This window comes from Mycteria americana, chromosome 1 (genome assembly GCF_035582795.1).
Source record: "Mycteria americana isolate JAX WOST 10 ecotype Jacksonville Zoo and Gardens chromosome 1, USCA_MyAme_1.0, whole genome shotgun sequence".
Lineage (NCBI taxonomy): Eukaryota > Metazoa > Chordata > Aves > Ciconiiformes > Ciconiidae > Mycteria > Mycteria americana.
Genome location: NC_134365.1, coordinates 153,323 through 170,266, shown reverse-complemented (window position 1 = coordinate 170,266; position 16,944 = coordinate 153,323). Strand labels below are relative to the sequence as shown.

Below are 16,944 nucleotides of genomic sequence, written 5' to 3'. Positions count from 1 at the left end.
AGGATGAACAGGATCCAGTGCAGGCTGCAGTGGACCACGACCGTTTCCTTCCGAGGCAATGCCTGCTGACCCAAAGGCAGCCTCAGTGTCAAAGGCCTGCTCTGTCCTGCCCACGCTCCTCTGAGCGCACAGAGATGCTGAAGTTGACTTTGTTCTTGAAATAAAGTTGCCAGTTTTCACAGCTAACCATGCTTCAGTCCAGTTCAGTCTCCCGTGCAAGGCAAGGGCTTCCATGCCCGGCACCTGCAAAATGAGGCTGCAGGCCGTCAAGTAGGGCACAAAGGGAAAGAGTCACTCAAAAGGGCTGAAACCGTGCCTGGTCAGAGAGGAGGGTGCTCAGAGCCACCATGGGATGGAGAAGACTGGCACATTGAGGCTAGAGAGAGGATAGAAAAAAATTATGTGCCGTGCAGACAGCTTTGGGGGTATGCATTAAGGGACACAAGCTGATGATTAGGGCCTGGCATAAGCCTTAGTTACCTGAACAGACCGTGGGAAACTCCTGAGCATGACAAGAGAAATTGCTGACCATAGCAAACAGAGTGAGAAGCTGACAGGAGTTACAGTGCCATGAGGAAGAGCCAGACTTCACAGGTAGTTAAGGGGGATTGATGCGAGAAGTGGCCATACTTCACAGGTAATTGAAGGAAGAGTTGGAGTCATTTTGGGGAGAGGAATCTGGCAGGGACAACAGTACCCAGGAAACCGCATCAGTAATGCCATGGAAGTCCAAGGTGACGTAGCTAACAGCACCTGAAACACCAAATCCGTTCACAGATGTGGCAAACCTGGGAGGGAGGGGGAAAAAATACCCAGGGGTAGGTCCCTTGTTTGGGAGGAGACAAGGGCGGAGAAAGGGAGGAGTCAAGGAAGATGAGGGGAACGTACAAGCATGGAAAATAGGGAGAGGGGCGGATCAAGGAGCCAGTCACACATAAGCAAACTGCTGGTTGGTTTGCTTGTTTGACTGAGCCCTGCACCTAATCACCACAGTCCGTCCTACCTTCTTTTTGAGAGCGATTCCAAATCCTTTTCTGTGTGGCCACGCTCTGTGTACCCGGTGGGGGGGGCGGGTCCAGAGGCCTGGCTGCTGGCAATGGCAGAAGGGAACACAGGTGATAGGAAGCCAGCAGTTGGAAACACCGAGTGTCTAGGGCCAGCGACTGGCGGGAGTGGTGTGCATGTGCAGTTCACTAGTGAACTTGAAGCTGGACTAGCTCACGAGCAGGAGGAGACACAAATCTGGAAAGACCCAAGGTCTGTGCCAGTTACTGGGTAAGTAGGTTGACATCCAGCCACGGATTTTAATTGAACTTAATTCCCATGCTAATGTTTAAGGGATCCATTGACATGCTGTGCTTGTAAATCTAGGGAGTGATGTGTGTGTATGTTTCACTACTGAACATCAGTCCTGATCAGCTGGAGAGGAAGACAAAGACTGGCTTGTGCTTTTTGTGTTAAGTGGGTGCTGGTAAAGGTACTGCTCTATCTATATTAATCTCTTTTGCCATTCATGCTAGTGAAGTATGTGTGCATGTTCTTGAATGTGATCTGGCTCTTTGGAAGATAAACTAAGTCTCTTGGACCTGCGCCTGGGAACAGCAGTCACGTCCTTTGGACTGAGACGGGAGAAACCTCCTGGGAATGAGAGTCCTCCCAATTCAGCTCCAGCTCTTCTGCAAGGAGACGTTCTCTGGGAGGAACATGGACTGGATACAGCGTGCACAGAGCCCACACACACGCACACATGCACACGCACACAGCATGCACAGAGTACACGCACAAAAATGCTGCGTGCACACATACTGCATTCACGCACAGGGTGCATGTGCACACAGGGTGCATGGAGACACACATGGGGTACAAAGAGAAGGTGCAACGCACACCCAGAGTGTGTGCACACCCATACTCCAAAACACACATCTTGAACACAGAGCGCAATGCGCAGTGTTCACATACAGAGTGCATGCACACCCATACACACACAAGTGTGCGCACGCACACGCAAAACATACACAGGCACTGCATGCACACCCTACAGTATGCATGCATGCAGAATGCACCCATCCCCACAGCCCGCATGCATGCACACAATGTGCACCCACCCATCTGCCCACAGGCATGCTCACAGCATACAGCCAGTGATGCATGCACACGTAGAATGCACCTCCTACGGGTGCACATGCAAACTCACTTGTCCATGCATGCACACATGCATGTCCATGCACACATACGCATACGCAGGCATACACCCATGCACACACACAGAGGAAAGTGTTGCACCCACACAAACATACAGCCCATTAACACCCCACATGCTCATGAGCCACTCACATGGACGCAGCCTATCACACCCACCCCCTTGCCTGTTCCCACCTGTGCCTGGCCTGCACATGTCTTTCAGCGTGTGCTCCCACAGCACTGCAGCAGTCACTTGGGCCTTTCTTTCCACGCCTGGCCGCGTGGACACTGTTCATCCGTGTGTCCTACCTCTGCCTGCTGGCGCCTGTGTGGGTTGAGGCAGTCACGCCATGCCTTGCTCAGTTTCCTGCAGCCGAGTTACCTGCGCACAGCGTACATGGTCCCACACCTCCTGCCCTGTTCCTTGTCTGGTCTCTGAAACCCTGTCCCCTGTCCCCACGCCATGCCCCCCCCCCCCCCCAAGCTCAGAGCCCCAGCTGTTCTCCTCTCAGTGTCCTGACTGCCAGCCCCCAGCACCCTGATCGCTGTGGCCAGGCACTGCCTGGCAAGCACTGCCATGCCCTATGAGCAAAGTGGGCTCCATGAATTACGTAGCAGTTTCACCTCCTGCTGCAGTACCGGCCTCCTCTCTCTGCCTCTTGTCCCTGAATAATTGATGGCAGCAAGCACAGCAGCAGCAGCAGCCCCAGCATCCTTCTTGTGCCAGGGGCTTGGCCGTTAGGAGGCATGGGGCTAGGCACACAGGAATGCCAGGGGCTACGGGGACAGTCTGAACTATGGAGGACAGGGAGCAATGGAAAGCAGAGTTCACTGGCACATTAGAAAGTGGTTGGAAAAGTGGGATGGGTCTTAAGAAACGCTGACTAGTAATAACAGGAAAATCCAGAACAGATGGATTATGCAGACTGGATGCAAAACACAGGCACATCTACACGAGACCATCCAGACTAGGACATTAGCCAGCCTTACCCCTGCTTTGTCTTTGGGCTCAAACTCCTCACCTCTGCCTGCTGTGAGGTTAATCCTAGACCACCGCCAGTGTGCCTGTGCTTGTACACCATCTCTGGTCTTGCTTTAATCTCATTTTGGATAAACTGAACAAATGGAGGTCTTCAGGACATTAGACCTCAATTCCTTTCTGTGCCTGTCTTCCAAGCTTTCTCCGGTTTCCAAAAGCAGACATAGCAATAGGGTACAGCCTTCCTGGGGTGCAGAACCTCCGCTTTTCCTCCTCATTCTCCTTATCGCTCCCTGCCACCAGAGAATTGGTGTTGCTCTTTGCACTGTCCCTTCCTCGCTCTGATTACAAGTCATTGATCTGCAGGGTATGAGCTCCTATGTTCAGGCATAACCAGCAGTCCTTGAGCCTGAACGTGAAACTCTGCCATTGCTGTATGAAAACATACTTTGCTTGAAAAGTGCCCAGGGTCCCATAGGGCCCAGCCTGCCCTAAACAATGCCACGCTCTCTGCCTGTCCCGGGGGATTTTGCACCCCACGCACATCTGAAGAAACGCAGCTTCATTTGCTCTTCCAGAAGGCGGGAAGCTGGGAGCAGCGGCCTGGGCCATCCGGGCCGGCGGCTGGCGCCAGCCACAGGAGGGGGGCAGGGGACGTCCACCCGGGCCACCCAGCCCCAGCGGAGAGGACATCCGCTTGCCGCCACACGGGCTGAGGTGCCCGTCTCCTCCCAGGACAGCCTCATGGCTTCCCGGCCTCAGCCCCGGTGCGGCTGGCAGCAGGCTGGGGTGCCGGTGGCCGTGAGGCCTTTTCCCCCGGAGACCAGAGGCTGGACACACGGGCTGAGTCCGCAGCCCCCAAACCTGGGCAACGCTGAGGGCGGTTCTGTAGGAAACCCCTGTTGTTAATAAACTACCCTCGACCGCAGCACCCAGGGGCCGGGTCCCAGGAAGCCGCCTGCACCGGGCACGGCGGTCCGGGAGGCAGCTGCGAGGGACCGACACCGCCGCGAGGTAGGACCCGGCGCGGCCCCTTTGATTGACGTTCGGCCCCGGGACGGACTACAATTCCCGGCATGCCCCGCGGCGGTGCCGGGTCACGTGGCTGCTCGCGCGGGTCAGGTGGTCGCCGACGGCGGCGCGGCGTGGTTCGGCTCTGCCGATCGGGGAGTTGCCTGCGCTGCCCGGCTGGTTCCGTGACGGGGCTGCGGGTCCTGCGGAGGTGCCGCTGCTGCCGCCGCGCCGGGCTCGCGCCGCGCCGCACCGCGCCGCACCGCGCCGCACCGCGGGAGGGCAGCGCTGTACCCTGTGCTGAGCGCGCGTATCGGCGGGCCGCGGGGCCTCCCCGGGCGGCAGCGCCATGGGGCCGTGGGGCCGAGGCCTGCCGTGGGCCCTGGTGCTGCTGGCCTTGCGCGGAGCGGCCGGCGGCCCCCCCAGCTTCGTGCTGTTGCTGGCGGACGACTTGGGCTTCGGGGACCTGGGGAGCTACGGGCACCCTTCTTCTGCCACGCCCAACCTGGACCGGATGGCTTCCCGAGGACTGCGGTTCACCAACTTCTACAGCAGCTCCCCAGTGTGCAGCCCGTCCCGGTACGTACCCCGCTGCTCCCGGCCCGCTGGCTGGCGACTGCTGCGGGGCCCCGAGGCGGGGATGGAGGACGTGTAGAGACAAGGCTTGGCATCCAGCTAGGGAGCTGCAGTGCTGGGAGGAACGGGTGGTTGATAAACCTGCTGTGTCCCAGAAGGCCCGGAGGTCCGTCTGCTCTGTGAGAGGACCGACTGCATGTCCCAGCAGACAGGGGAGGTGGCAGTGGCAGCCGTGAGACTGGGGAGCCAAGCTGCCAGGTCCCAAGGAATGCTCAACCTCTGCAGAGGGCACCCTCTGCAGAGGCTGAGCGCCACGACCTGCACTGCGTCCAGTGTGATACCAGTCTCCTCTCTCTTTCAACTCTCACCTGTAGGGCAGCCCTGCTGACCGGCCGTTTCCAGATGCGCTCTGGGGTTTACCCCGGTGTGTTCAACCCAGACTCGCGGGGAGGCCTGCCGCTGTCTGAGGTCACCATTGCAGAGGTGCTGAAGGCTGAGGGCTATGCCACAGCCATGGTTGGCAAGTGGCACCTTGGCCTGGGGATTAATGGCTCCTTCCTGCCCATCCACCAGGGCTTTGACCACTTCTTGGGGGTGCCCTACTCCCATGACCAGGTGAGAGGCCTGCCAAGCCCTGAAGGGTGTCCTGGGGCTGGCTGGGGAGAGTGGCAAATGAAGCTTGCTTGAGAGTACATAGGCTGGGTTAGTGCTTGTCTGGGCAGATGGGCGTGGGTGGCTGCAGGTCGGGGAGATGGATGCTGGTGGGGAAAGCCCATCTCTGAGGTGCTCGTATGATACAGCAGTTTTGCAGAACATGGGTGGCTGTTGCGCATGGGGACATACGCCCTCTGTTAAGGGACAGAGGGTCAGCTTCTGGGCTACAAAAAAACATCTGAACTGCTGCCAGGAGAAAATGATGTTGGGGCAGCATGGTCCTTGGACAGTTCTAGAGTGGGTGCAGACCCCTGGGCTTCTGCGAGTGGCTGCCCAAAGGGTGCCTGTAGGAGCTGGTGGTGGGATGCTGTGAGACCCTTTACTCCCCTCCCCTCACTGTCCTGCAATGCAGGTAAAAGACAAAGTGTTATTTGTTCTCTCCAGGGCCCCTGCCAGAATCTCACCTGCTTCCCACCTGACATCAAGTGTTTTGGGACTTGTGACCAAGGCTTAGTGCCAGTCCCACTGCTCTGGAACCGGAGCATCATGCAGCAGCCCGTCTCCTTCCCTGATCTGGTGCCGCTCTACAACAAATTCTCCCGGGACTTCATCGCTGACTGTGCCCGACGAGGCCTCCCCTTCCTGCTCTACTATGCCTCCCACGTAGGAGAGGGGGAGGGCTGCTCCGGGCCCAAGGGTGGGGAAGGGAGCCTTTGTCCTGTGGGGAGAGCAGGGAAGCATCTCGGCTCCTGCTGCCCCAGGACTGTGCTGAGCAGTCAGTACCTGCCCCTGGATGACCTGGGGTTGCTGTTCCCATGCCCAGGTCTTGTGGCAGCACTGTTCTGATAATGTTCTTGGGCTGCTTCTTTCTGGAGCTCTGCCCGCTTCTCTGGGCCAGGAGTCCACCCGAGAAAACTTCCCACTCTGGGGCTCCACATCCTCTCCTGGGGCTCAGCTCCTTTATGCCAGTTCTGAGAGAAGTGTCTGAAGCTTGGGGACAAGCCTCCTCTCATGGGTATGGTCACATATCTCCATGTCCTAGGTGGGGTGCTCACTGTCCCTGGGTGAACTGGGAACCAGATGCAGCTCGGGGGGAGTTTGCGTAGCAGTCTTCTCTGCCCTTTCTCCAGCATACACACTACCCCCAATTTGCAAGCCAGGAGTATGCAGGGCAGTCACGGCGTGGGCCATTTGGTGATGCACTCTTGGAGTTTGATGGCTCGGTGGGACAGCTGCTGCAGGCACTGCAGGAAAATGGTCTTGCAAACACAACCTTGGTGTTTTTCACCTCTGACAACGGGTGAGTGAGCTCAGCAGGGGGGACTTCGTCACTGACCAGATTTTGCTGCCATGGCATGGGGGAACTGGAATGAGGCATTGGTTGGCTGGGGCAAAAGGGATGTGGAGTGGCATTGCCAGGTGAGACCCCAGTGACCTGAAGTGAGGCAAGAGGTGGACGCTGCTCTGGAGAGGACCCAGTGCATGATCTCCTTCTTGCTGTGACTCAGCTGTGCCCCTCCTCGTGGGCAGAAACCTCACAGGCTTCGGGCCAGGAGCGTGCGGCAGCCCAAATATACCCCGATTCCCTTCGTGTGTTGGTGGCATTGGTCTCTGGTGCCTTGCTTAGGCATCTTGCACACCTTGGCTTCTTCACCTGCCCCATGCCTCCTGCCTCACAAGGCTGAGAAGAGTGGCAGTGTCACTCGCTGGCACCATGTCTCTCTTGTCATGACCCCCTTGGCAGCATCAGGGAAGGAGTACTGTGAACCTGTGAAACTGGTGGTAGGTGGTTCTTCTCTCTCACAGCCCCTCCACCATGCGGATGGCACGTGGAGGCAGCTCTGGCCTTCTGAAGTGTGGGAAGGGCACAACATACGAAGGTGGCATGCGGGAACCAGCAGTGGCTTATTGGCCAGGCCATATCACTCCAGGTGAGACTTGGCACTGCTTGTGCCATTTGTATCTCATGCCAGCCAAGGCAGGGGTGTCATGGCAGCTCGGCTGCCCCAGGACAAGCAGAGGCCAGGAGAGAAGTGAGGATGGCAGGAATGGGAGTGGGATCAGGTGCTTGAACCTTTCCTTGTGCCTTGCTGTGGTGGGTGACAGGAGTGACGCATGAGCTGGCAAGCACGCTGGACATCCTGCCAACCCTGACTACCCTGGCTGGAGCAGCTCTTCCCAAAGTTGCCCTGGATGGCTATGACCTGAGTCCAGTGCTGTTTGGGTCAGGAAAGGTAAGTCCTGTGGGCTGGTTCGGCTGGCATTGTGCGTGAAGGCTGGGTGTGGGGCTGGAGCTGTGTGCCTGATGAGTAGAACCAGCTGGGGGTCAGGGGAGATCCATGAGCTGGGACCTTTTGTCTGGCCTGGGTTGTGCCATGGAGTTCCTGGGCTTCCCCAGGCTGCTCTGCTTTAACACCTGCAACATGTTGTCAAGCCAAACCCCCATGGCTGCAGTGGATGGACAGAGCCCTGGTAGCTTTGAGTAGAGAGCAAACAGGATGCTGCTGCTCGTCAGCTCCCCTGCTCTCTGGCCACTTTCTGGCTGTAGTATCGGGGCTCCTGTGTGACTCTCTGCCTGGTCCTGTTCCAAGCTCTTCTTCAGCCTTGTGGCTGTACAGGTGAGCTTAGCTCTGCTGCTTCCCCCAGAGTCCCCGTCAGATGATGTTCTTCTACCCGCCATCTCCTGATCCACTGCACGGCCCTTTTGCTGTCAGGCTTGGGAAGTACAAGGCCCATTACTTCACGCAAGGTTAGTGCTGCCTCCGCTCCTCTGCACGGACAGCTATGTGAAGTCCTGTGCAGTTTTGCTGTCCAAAGCTCAAAGAGAAGAAACTGAGCTACACCAGGGGGTTTCTGTTGCAGGTTCCTTTCACAGTGATACGACTCCAGACCAGGCCTGCCACGGGCTGACCCCACTGACCCCTCACTTGCCTCCACTGCTCTTTGACCTGGAGTCAGACCCAGCCGAGAACTATGATCTGTTGCAGAGCGGCGCGGGGCCAGAGGTTCTGCAAGTCCTGAAGGAGATCAAACTGCAGAAAGTGCTTTTTGAACAGCGCATGGAGTTTGGGGAAAGCCAGATCAGGAAGGGCGGGGATCCTGCCCTGCAGCCCTGCTGCGTACCAAACTGCACTCCTAAGCCTTCCTGCTGCCACTGCTCCTAGCCTCTTGCTGCTGCAGCCCCTTCAGTTGCTCCACACTGGAACCCTATCCTAAACCCACCAGACCCTCCCCCCCGGGCCCCAACTAACCAAGCTCAGCCTTAGAGCTACCCTGCAGCTTTGGCTCGGTGACACCTCTGACTAATGGAGTACTGGGGTAGCAAACTGTGGGTTTGGGGAGATTGCCAACCCTGCCAGGAGTGCAGGTCAGTGGACCCTGTGCTCTGTGTTGGACATTCAAGCTGAGGCCTCTTGACAGAAACCCTGACTTGTTCAGGGAGGGACCATGATACAGCATCATCTCCAGAGCCAGAACAGCTCCTTTCAAACCATGATAAAGATGAAGCAAAGGGCATGCCCCAGTGTGCAGAGATCCCAACTTGGCTGGAGACATGCTGTGCACCTCTGGGTGGGAACAGAGCTGGGAGCTGCAGCACCATCACTTGCCAGGGGCCAAGAGCACAGCAAGAGGAGGGTGGGATGGATGGTCCTGGCAGCTTCAGAGGCAGGACTTCTGCAGCTAATGCAGAGGGGACAAATAGGCTGTACCCTATTGCTATGTCTGCTTTTGGAAACCGGAGAAAGCTTGGAAGACAGGCACAGAAAGGAATTGAGGTCTAATGTCCTGAAGACCTCCATTTGTTCAGTTTATCCAAAATGAGATTAAAGCAAGACCAGAGATGGTGTACAAGCACAGGCACACTGGCGGTGGTCTAGGATTAACCTCACAGCAGGCAGAGGTGAGGAGTTTGAGCCCAAAGACAAAGCAGGGGTAAGGCTGGCTAATGTCCTAGTCTGGATGGTCTCGTGTAGATGTGCCTGTGTTTTGCATCCAGTCTGCATAATCCATCTGTTCTGGATTTTCCTGTTATTACTAGTCAGCGTTTCTTAAGACCCATCCCACTTTTCCAACCACTTTCTAATGTGCCAGTGAACTCTGCTTTCCATTGCTCCCTGTCCTCCATAGTTCAGACTGTCCCCGTAGCCCCTGGCATTCCTGTGTGCCTAGCCCCATGCCTCCTAACGGCCAAGCCCCTGGCACAAGAAGGATGCTGGGGCTGCTGCTGCTGCTGTGCTTGCTGCCATCAATTATTCAGGGACAAGAGGCAGAGAGAGGAGGCCGGTACTGCAGCAGGAGGTGAAACTGCTACGTAATTCATGGAGCCCACTTTGCTCATAGGGCATGGCAGTGCTTGCCAGGCAGTGCCTGGCTACAGCGATCAGGGTGCTGGGGGCTGGCAGTCAGGACACTGAGAGGAGAACAGCTGGGGCTCTGAGCTTGGGGAGGGGGGGGGGGGCATGGCGTGGGGACAGGGGACAGGGTTTCAGAGACCAGACAAGGAACAGGGCAGGAGGTGTGGGACCATGTACGCTGTGCGCAGGTAACTCGGCTGCAGGAAACTGAGCAAGGCATGGCGTGACTGCCTCAACCCACACAGGCGCCAGCAGGCAGAGGTAGGACACACGGATGAACAGTGTCCACGCGGCCAGGCGTGGAAAGAAAGGCCCAAGTGACTGCTGCAGTGCTGTGGGAGCACACGCTGAAAGACATGTGCGGGCCAGGCACAGGTGGGAACAGGCAAGGGGGTGGGTGTGATAGGCTGCGTCCATGTGAGTGGCTCATGAGCATGTGGGGTGTTAATGGGCTGTATGTTTGTGTGGGTGCAACACTTTCCTCTGTGTGTGTGCATGGGTGTATGCCTGCGTATGCGTATGTGTGCATGGACATGCATGTGTGCATGCATGGACAAGTGAGTTTGCATGTGCACCCGTAGGAGGTGCATTCTACGTGTGCATGCATCACTGGCTGTATGCTGTGAGCATGCCTGTGGGCAGATGGGTGGGTGCACATTGTGTGCATGCATGCGGGCTGTGGGGATGGGTGCATTCTGCATGCATGCATACTGTAGGGTGTGCATGCAGTGCCTGTGTATGTTTTGCGTGTGCGTGCGCACACTTGTGTGTGTATGGGTGTGCATGCACTCTGTATGTGAACACTGCGCATTGCGCTCTGTGTTCAAGATGTGTGTTTTGGAGTATGGGTGTGCACACACTCTGGGTGTGTGTTGCACCTTCTCTTTGTACCCCATGTGTGTCTCCATGCACCCTGTGTGCACATGCACCCTGTGCGTGAATGCAGTATGTGTGCACGCAGCATTTTTGTGCGTGTACTCTGTGCATGCTGTGTGCGTGTGCATGTGTGCGTGTGTGTGGGCTCTGTGCACGCTGTATCCAGTCCATGTTCCTCCCAGAGAACGTCTCCTTGCAGAAGAGCTGGAGCTGAATTGGGAGGACTCTCATTCCCAGGAGGTTTCTCCCGTCTCAGTCCAAAGGACGTGACTGCTGTTCCCAGGCGCAGGTCCAAGAGACTTAGTTTATCTTCCAAAGAGCCAGATCACATTCAAGAACATGCACACATACTTCACTAGCATGAATGGCAAAAGAGATTAATATAGATAGAGCAGTACCTTTACCAGCACCCACTTAACACAAAAAGCACAAGCCAGTCTTTGTCTTCCTCTCCAGCTGATCAGGACTGATGTTCAGTAGTGAAACATACACACACATCACTCCCTAGATTTACAAGCACAGCATGTCAATGGATCCCTTAAACATTAGCATGGGAATTAAGTTCAATTAAAATCCGTGGCTGGATGTCAACCTACTTACCCAGTAACTGGCACAGACCTTGGGTCTTTCCAGATTTGTGTCTCCTCCTGCTCGTGAGCTAGTCCAGCTTCAAGTTCACTAGTGAACTGCACATGCACACCACTCCCGCCAGTCGCTGGCCCTAGACACTCGGTGTTTCCAACTGCTGGCTTCCTATCACCTGTGTTCCCTTCTGCCATTGCCAGCAGCCAGGCCTCTGGACCCGCCCCCCCCACCGGGTACACAGAGCGTGGCCACACAGAAAAGGATTTGGAATCGCTCTCAAAAAGAAGGTAGGACGGACTGTGGTGATTAGGTGCAGGGCTCAGTCAAACAAGCAAACCAACCAGCAGTTTGCTTATGTGTGACTGGCTCCTTGATCCGCCCCTCTCCCTATTTTCCATGCTTGTACGTTCCCCTCATCTTCCTTGACTCCTCCCTTTCTCCGCCCTTGTCTCCTCCCAAACAAGGGACCTACCCCTGGGTATTTTTTCCCCCTCCCTCCCAGGTTTGCCACATCTGTGAACGGATTTGGTGTTTCAGGTGCTGTTAGCTACGTCACCTTGGACTTCCATGGCATTACTGATGCGGTTTCCTGGGTACTGTTGTCCCTGCCAGATTCCTCTCCCCAAAATGACTCCAACTCTTCCTTCAATTACCTGTGAAGTATGGCCACTTCTCGCATCAATCCCCCTTAACTACCTGTGAAGTCTGGCTCTTCCTCATGGCACTGTAACTCCTGTCAGCTTCTCACTCTGTTTGCTATGGTCAGCAATTTCTCTTGTCATGCTCAGGAGTTTCCCACGGTCTGTTCAGGTAACTAAGGCTTATGCCAGGCCCTAATCATCAGCTTGTGTCCCTTAATGCATACCCCCAAAGCTGTCTGCACGGCACATAATTTTTTTCTATCCTCTCTCTAGCCTCAATGTGCCAGTCTTCTCCATCCCATGGTGGCTCTGAGCACCCTCCTCTCTGACCAGGCACGGTTTCAGCCCTTTTGAGTGACTCTTTCCCTTTGTGCCCTACTTGACGGCCTGCAGCCTCATTTTGCAGGTGCCGGGCATGGAAGCCCTTGCCTTGCACGGGAGACTGAACTGGACTGAAGCATGGTTAGCTGTGAAAACTGGCAACTTTATTTCAAGAACAAAGTCAACTTCAGCATCTCTGTGCGCTCAGAGGAGCGTGGGCAGGACAGAGCAGGCCTTTGACACTGAGGCTGCCTTTGGGTCAGCAGGCATTGCCTCGGAAGGAAACGGTCGTGGTCCACTGCAGCCTGCACTGGATCCTGTTCATCCTGCTGCTCAAGCCTTTTTTCCCCTCAGGACCTGCAGGAGCTCCTGCAGCAGATTAAAGAATTGCACCAGCTTCTGGCGTGGAAATGGGCAGGGTTGTGTTGGTACTGGCGTTGGCCTCTGAAAGGGGGTTGAGGTGAAGACGGGCTGTGGCGTTGGAGTAGCCGTTACAGCTGGGTGCAGTCTCATCTGTGTCAGGATCCAGTCGTAAAAGTGCTGAGTGGAGGTGTAGACTCCGGGCTGGTTTGGTCTCGCACAGCCTTTCCCCCAGCTGGTCACTCCAACAAGCCAGAAGTAGTCAGCATTATTATCTTTGCACACGAGAGGACCACCGCTGTCACCCTGCAGCGGAGGAGAGAGGATGAAGGCATGGTTGGGTGGCCACTGTCAGCACTATGGCTGGCTCCTTCTCTCTCACAGCACCTGCCAGAGCTGTATTCACTGCACAGAAAGGCTCTGCTCAGGTGCTGGAGCCTACAGAACCTTGTCTGGGAGGGGGTCGTGGGCCTGTAAGGTAGGGCGCGCTCTTTCATCTCTGCACAGTGATCCTGGATGTGTGGAAGACGGATGTTCCAGAGTTGGGATCTGAACGTATGGGCTGCCAAGAGCACTGGATGGGCTTTCTGGGCAGTGTCCCAGGCCTCTGGGACAAGAGGGGCACTGGGCAAGGACCTGCAGATGGGGAAGGGGAGGTGAGCCCCAACAGCGGTGGGGACCCGGCCAGGTGGGAGGGTGACTTGCCAGGCAAAGCACGCGCCGGGGTATGTTTGGGCGGTTGTGACAGGGCTGCCTGCGCTGCTAGGGGCTGACTTGTAGCACGCTCCTACCTGGCAGGTGTCGATGCCACCCTGCGGATAGCCAGCACACAAGTTGTGGGTGTGGATGGCCCCGCTATACCACCAGCTGCTGTTACAGAGGTTGACATCAATGAGGCGGACCTTGGCCTCCTGCAGGACATCAGTTGATCCTCCAGCTGTGAGCACAGAAAGGAATTAACACCCAGCAGCTCCTTGCCAGTTCTCCTCCCCTGTCTGGGTGAAGCCCTTCCCTAGGGCTCGGCTTTGCATCTTGAAGGCATTGTACCGGTGTTTCCCTTCTGCCTTGCTTTGGGTAATGCGTCAGGCCCATCTCTCTCTAGGCATACGTCCCCGCAGCCTGACTCGGGCTTTCGCCTCTGCTGTCAGGAAGCCCAACCCGTCTCCCCAGCGTGCCAAGCTTGCACTCAGGACACAAGTACTTTTTGGGAACTCACATCTTGCAGTGGTGGAACCCCAACCACTGATGTAGCAGGTTGTCAGCTCTGACACTCTCAGCGAGGCGTCGGGCACGCAGGCAAGCTGTATGTAGTAGCTGCACTGGACAGGCCGGTCCAATTCCAGCAACGCAATGTCGTTCCTCTCCGAGATACTACTATAGTGTTTGTGAACCAGTAGCCGCTTAATATTGCGCACTTGGGCCTCAGGGCCCAGCTGAGTCAACTGGGTGGCCCCGATCACCACGCGCCACATCGTGATGTGCCTGGAAGGCAGATGGAGAGAGGGGTCAGAGGGAGCGGAGCCCTGTGCTGCAGCAGCCCAGCAGTTCCCTGCCTTCTGCTTCACAAGGGAGAGAGGAAAGCAGGGCTACGGAGGGTGTGACTGCCCTAGCATGCCTTAGGCACAAGGAATGTCGAGCTGGAGGCTGCTAGGATGCAGTGGCACGAGCCCAGCCTTCTCCTGAGCAGTCTCTCAGCTGGGCTCTGGAGTGCCCAGGCACTGGGCGTACTGCAGGGAAGCGGGATGGCAGTAGCACGTGGTGCTGCGGACAGGGCACCTGCTAGTGTTGCGGGGATATCCCCCTTCCCTGGTCTCCTCACCTGGCCTTGATGAAGCAGTGGGCTGCTGTGAGGACCCACTGTGGGCTGATGAGGGACCCTCCGCATATATGCCTCATGCCCATTTCCCAGGGATCCTGGACGCTGACGATCCAGGGCCAGGCCCCTGGCTGGGCATCTCTGCCACCCACGACGCGCAACGTGCCGTGGTGAGAAGCCATGGGCCGGAGCCCGCAGGTCCCTCTGTAACCAGAAACTCATTACTGTACTGCTCGATGGCTTGCTGCTGTTCAGGCTGAAGGTCAGCCATCTTCCCTCCCCACAAGGTGTTGCATGGACAGCAGGGCCAGGGAACTCGGTGGGGCGTGCGTCCCTCTGCCCCGTTTCTGCTTTAGCCCCACAGACCAGTTGTGCCGGCAGCCTGGGTGCTGGCAAGGAACTGCGGCTCCCACGGGGGGTTCGGGAAGCTGTGGTGTGGCCACAGGGGACAAGCGGGCACCCTCCAGTGAACCACATAAGCATTGCCCAAGCTCCCTCCCAGAGCTTCGGGCCACTTACCCACAGTTGTCCCATGTGCCGTGCGCAGGCCAGCACAGGGCCAGCAGGACGAGGAGGGGGAGCAAATTCATCGCTGCCAGTGGCACGCGGCAGCTGCAAGAACCGAGGGCTTGTCACCACCAGTGCAGCAGCCGACTGTACTGGTACTACTCGTGCGCTTGCGTTGCCCGTGGTGCCTTTGGCCCCGGGACTGATGTCACAGAGTCACTGGTTCCAGGTGCTGGGCATGGTGGACTCTCGAGGGGGCGGGACGACCGACGGGGGGGATGACACACAACATGGGGGGTTCCAAGCAGGAGGGGAGGCAGAAGCTGGGATCGGACACCCCCAACAGACCCCCCACTGAATGCTCGGCTTGCGGGATGAGGGTGTGCAGGCCCCGTGGCAGGCAGCGGCACCTGGCTCCGAGCACTGCCTGCTAACACCCAACAGGAAAAAAACAAGTGTGGCATCATAGCCTCTGGGAAGTTCACTGCCACCCTGCTCTCTGCAGCCATTTGCCACCAGGTCCTTCCCAAAAAACATACACTAGAGGTCATAACTACTACAGGCAGTATGCACATGTTTGGGTGTTGAAGAGCCAATCTGGTTACAGCTGCGGCACGCAAGCAGTGATGCGCAAGTGGGACGAGTCCAGCATACCCACTGTATGTATCCACACGTCTGGGTGCACACATGCTGGTGCGTCGGTTTGTGTGGTGCACTCTGCGTACGCATGCAGCATGTGTGCACTATGTGTGGGTGCACTCAGTGTCTGGGTGCTCTCTACATCTATGTACACACACTGTGGATGCACACTGTACATATGCCATGTGGTAGAGGTGAGCCTGTGAGCGTGCACACCATACGTACGCGTTCACAGGGTAGAGTGTGTGCAGGCCTTTTGTGTGTATGCAGGCTGTGCGTGCATGCACTGTGTGTGAGTGTGCGTGTGCATGCCGGGTGTGCATGCCTTCCACTCTCTGTGCATGACGTGCATGTGCACTGTGTGCATTACTCTGTGTGTTCATGTGTGTGTGGGGTGTGTGTGTATGCGAGTGTGTGTTGGTATGCAGTGTTTGTGTGTAGTCTGTGTGTGTGCATGCATATGTGTTGGTGTGCAGCATGTGTGCATGTGTGTTGGTGTGCAGGCTCTGTGTGTGTGTGTCTGTGTACAGTCAGTCTGTGTGTGTGTATTGGTGTGCACTCAGAGTGTGGGAGTGTGTTGGTGTGCAGTCAGTGTGTGTGTGCAAGTACATTGGTGTGCAGTCATACTGTATGTGTGCGTTCAGAGTGTGTGTGTGTGTGCATGCGTGTTGGTGTGCAGTGTGTTGGGGTGTGTGCGCGCGTTGGCGTGCAGTGTGTGCGTCGGTGTGCAGTCAGTGCCAGTGTGTGCTGTTGTGCAGCCCTGTCCGCTCCCGCCCCGTGCCGTTCCCCGCCGCCGCCAGGAGACGCCGCCGCCCGTCGCTGGGGGGCCCGGCCGCGGGCCCGGCCGCAGCCCCGGCCCGCCGCAGGCTCCGGGCCCGGCGGGGTCCTCCCGGGGGCCCCGCGCCCCGGTGGGTCCCGTCCGGCGGGGAGGCGGCACCCGCGCCCGAGCGTGGCGGGGTGTCCCGGGGCTGCCCAGCCGCCGGTCTGTGGCCGCCCCCGGCGGTCCGGGCTTGCGGAGCTCTGCGGGGAGCCGTCCGGGCGGGGCGAGGAGCGGACAACGCGGGCCGCGATTGGTGGGCTGGCCGCGGCCCGGGGTCCCGGGAGAGGCCGCAGCACTCGCGGGAGTGGCGAGGTCCGAGCGGCGGTCCCGGGCCGCCGCTTCGCCACTTGGCCTGCACCGCGCTCCGGGCCCGCGGACCTGCCGGCAGCTTGGTCGGGCTGCGCAGGTCAGGGTTGGGCTGGGCTGCAGGGGCTGCGGGGGGGCCAGGGCTGAGGGCAGGGCAGAGGCACGGGCTGCCTGCGGGAGCTGCCTGCCCGCTCCCCCACCTCTCCAGGGCAGCGTGACCACCAAAGGCGCTCTGGACAGCCCGGTTTCGATAATCCTGCTTCCCAGGATTTGTGGCTGCTAAGGAGAAGGCAGAGGAGGGGTGGGAGAGAAGGAGG

At 57.6% G+C, this 16,944-nt stretch overlaps 2 protein-coding genes across 2 annotated transcripts; one reads left to right on the top strand and one right to left on the bottom strand.

Annotated features, from left to right (window-relative positions):
• Positions 1-4,301: 4,301 nt before the first annotated feature.
• On the top strand, positions 4,302-9,091 carry ARSA (arylsulfatase A). The gene is made up of 8 exons (XM_075504858.1): positions 4,302-4,750; positions 5,122-5,362; positions 5,846-6,064; positions 6,532-6,701; positions 7,208-7,332; positions 7,508-7,635; positions 8,048-8,150; positions 8,264-9,091. Exons 1-8 carry the CDS (start codon positions 4,521-4,523, stop codon positions 8,563-8,565), a joined length of 1,518 nt encoding a protein of 505 aa, XP_075360973.1. The 5' UTR covers positions 4,302-4,520; the 3' UTR covers positions 8,566-9,091.
• A 3,421-nt stretch (positions 9,092-12,512) lies between these two features.
• On the bottom strand, positions 12,513-14,963 carry LOC142411572 (acrosin-like). The gene is made up of 5 exons (XM_075505703.1): positions 14,875-14,963; positions 14,359-14,559; positions 13,756-14,021; positions 13,331-13,476; positions 12,513-12,845 (listed from the first exon to the last, which is right to left on the bottom strand). Exons 1-5 carry the CDS (start codon positions 14,943-14,945, stop codon positions 12,513-12,515), a joined length of 1,017 nt encoding a protein of 338 aa, XP_075361818.1. The 5' UTR covers positions 14,946-14,963.
• Positions 14,964-16,944: the final 1,981 nt, after the last annotated feature.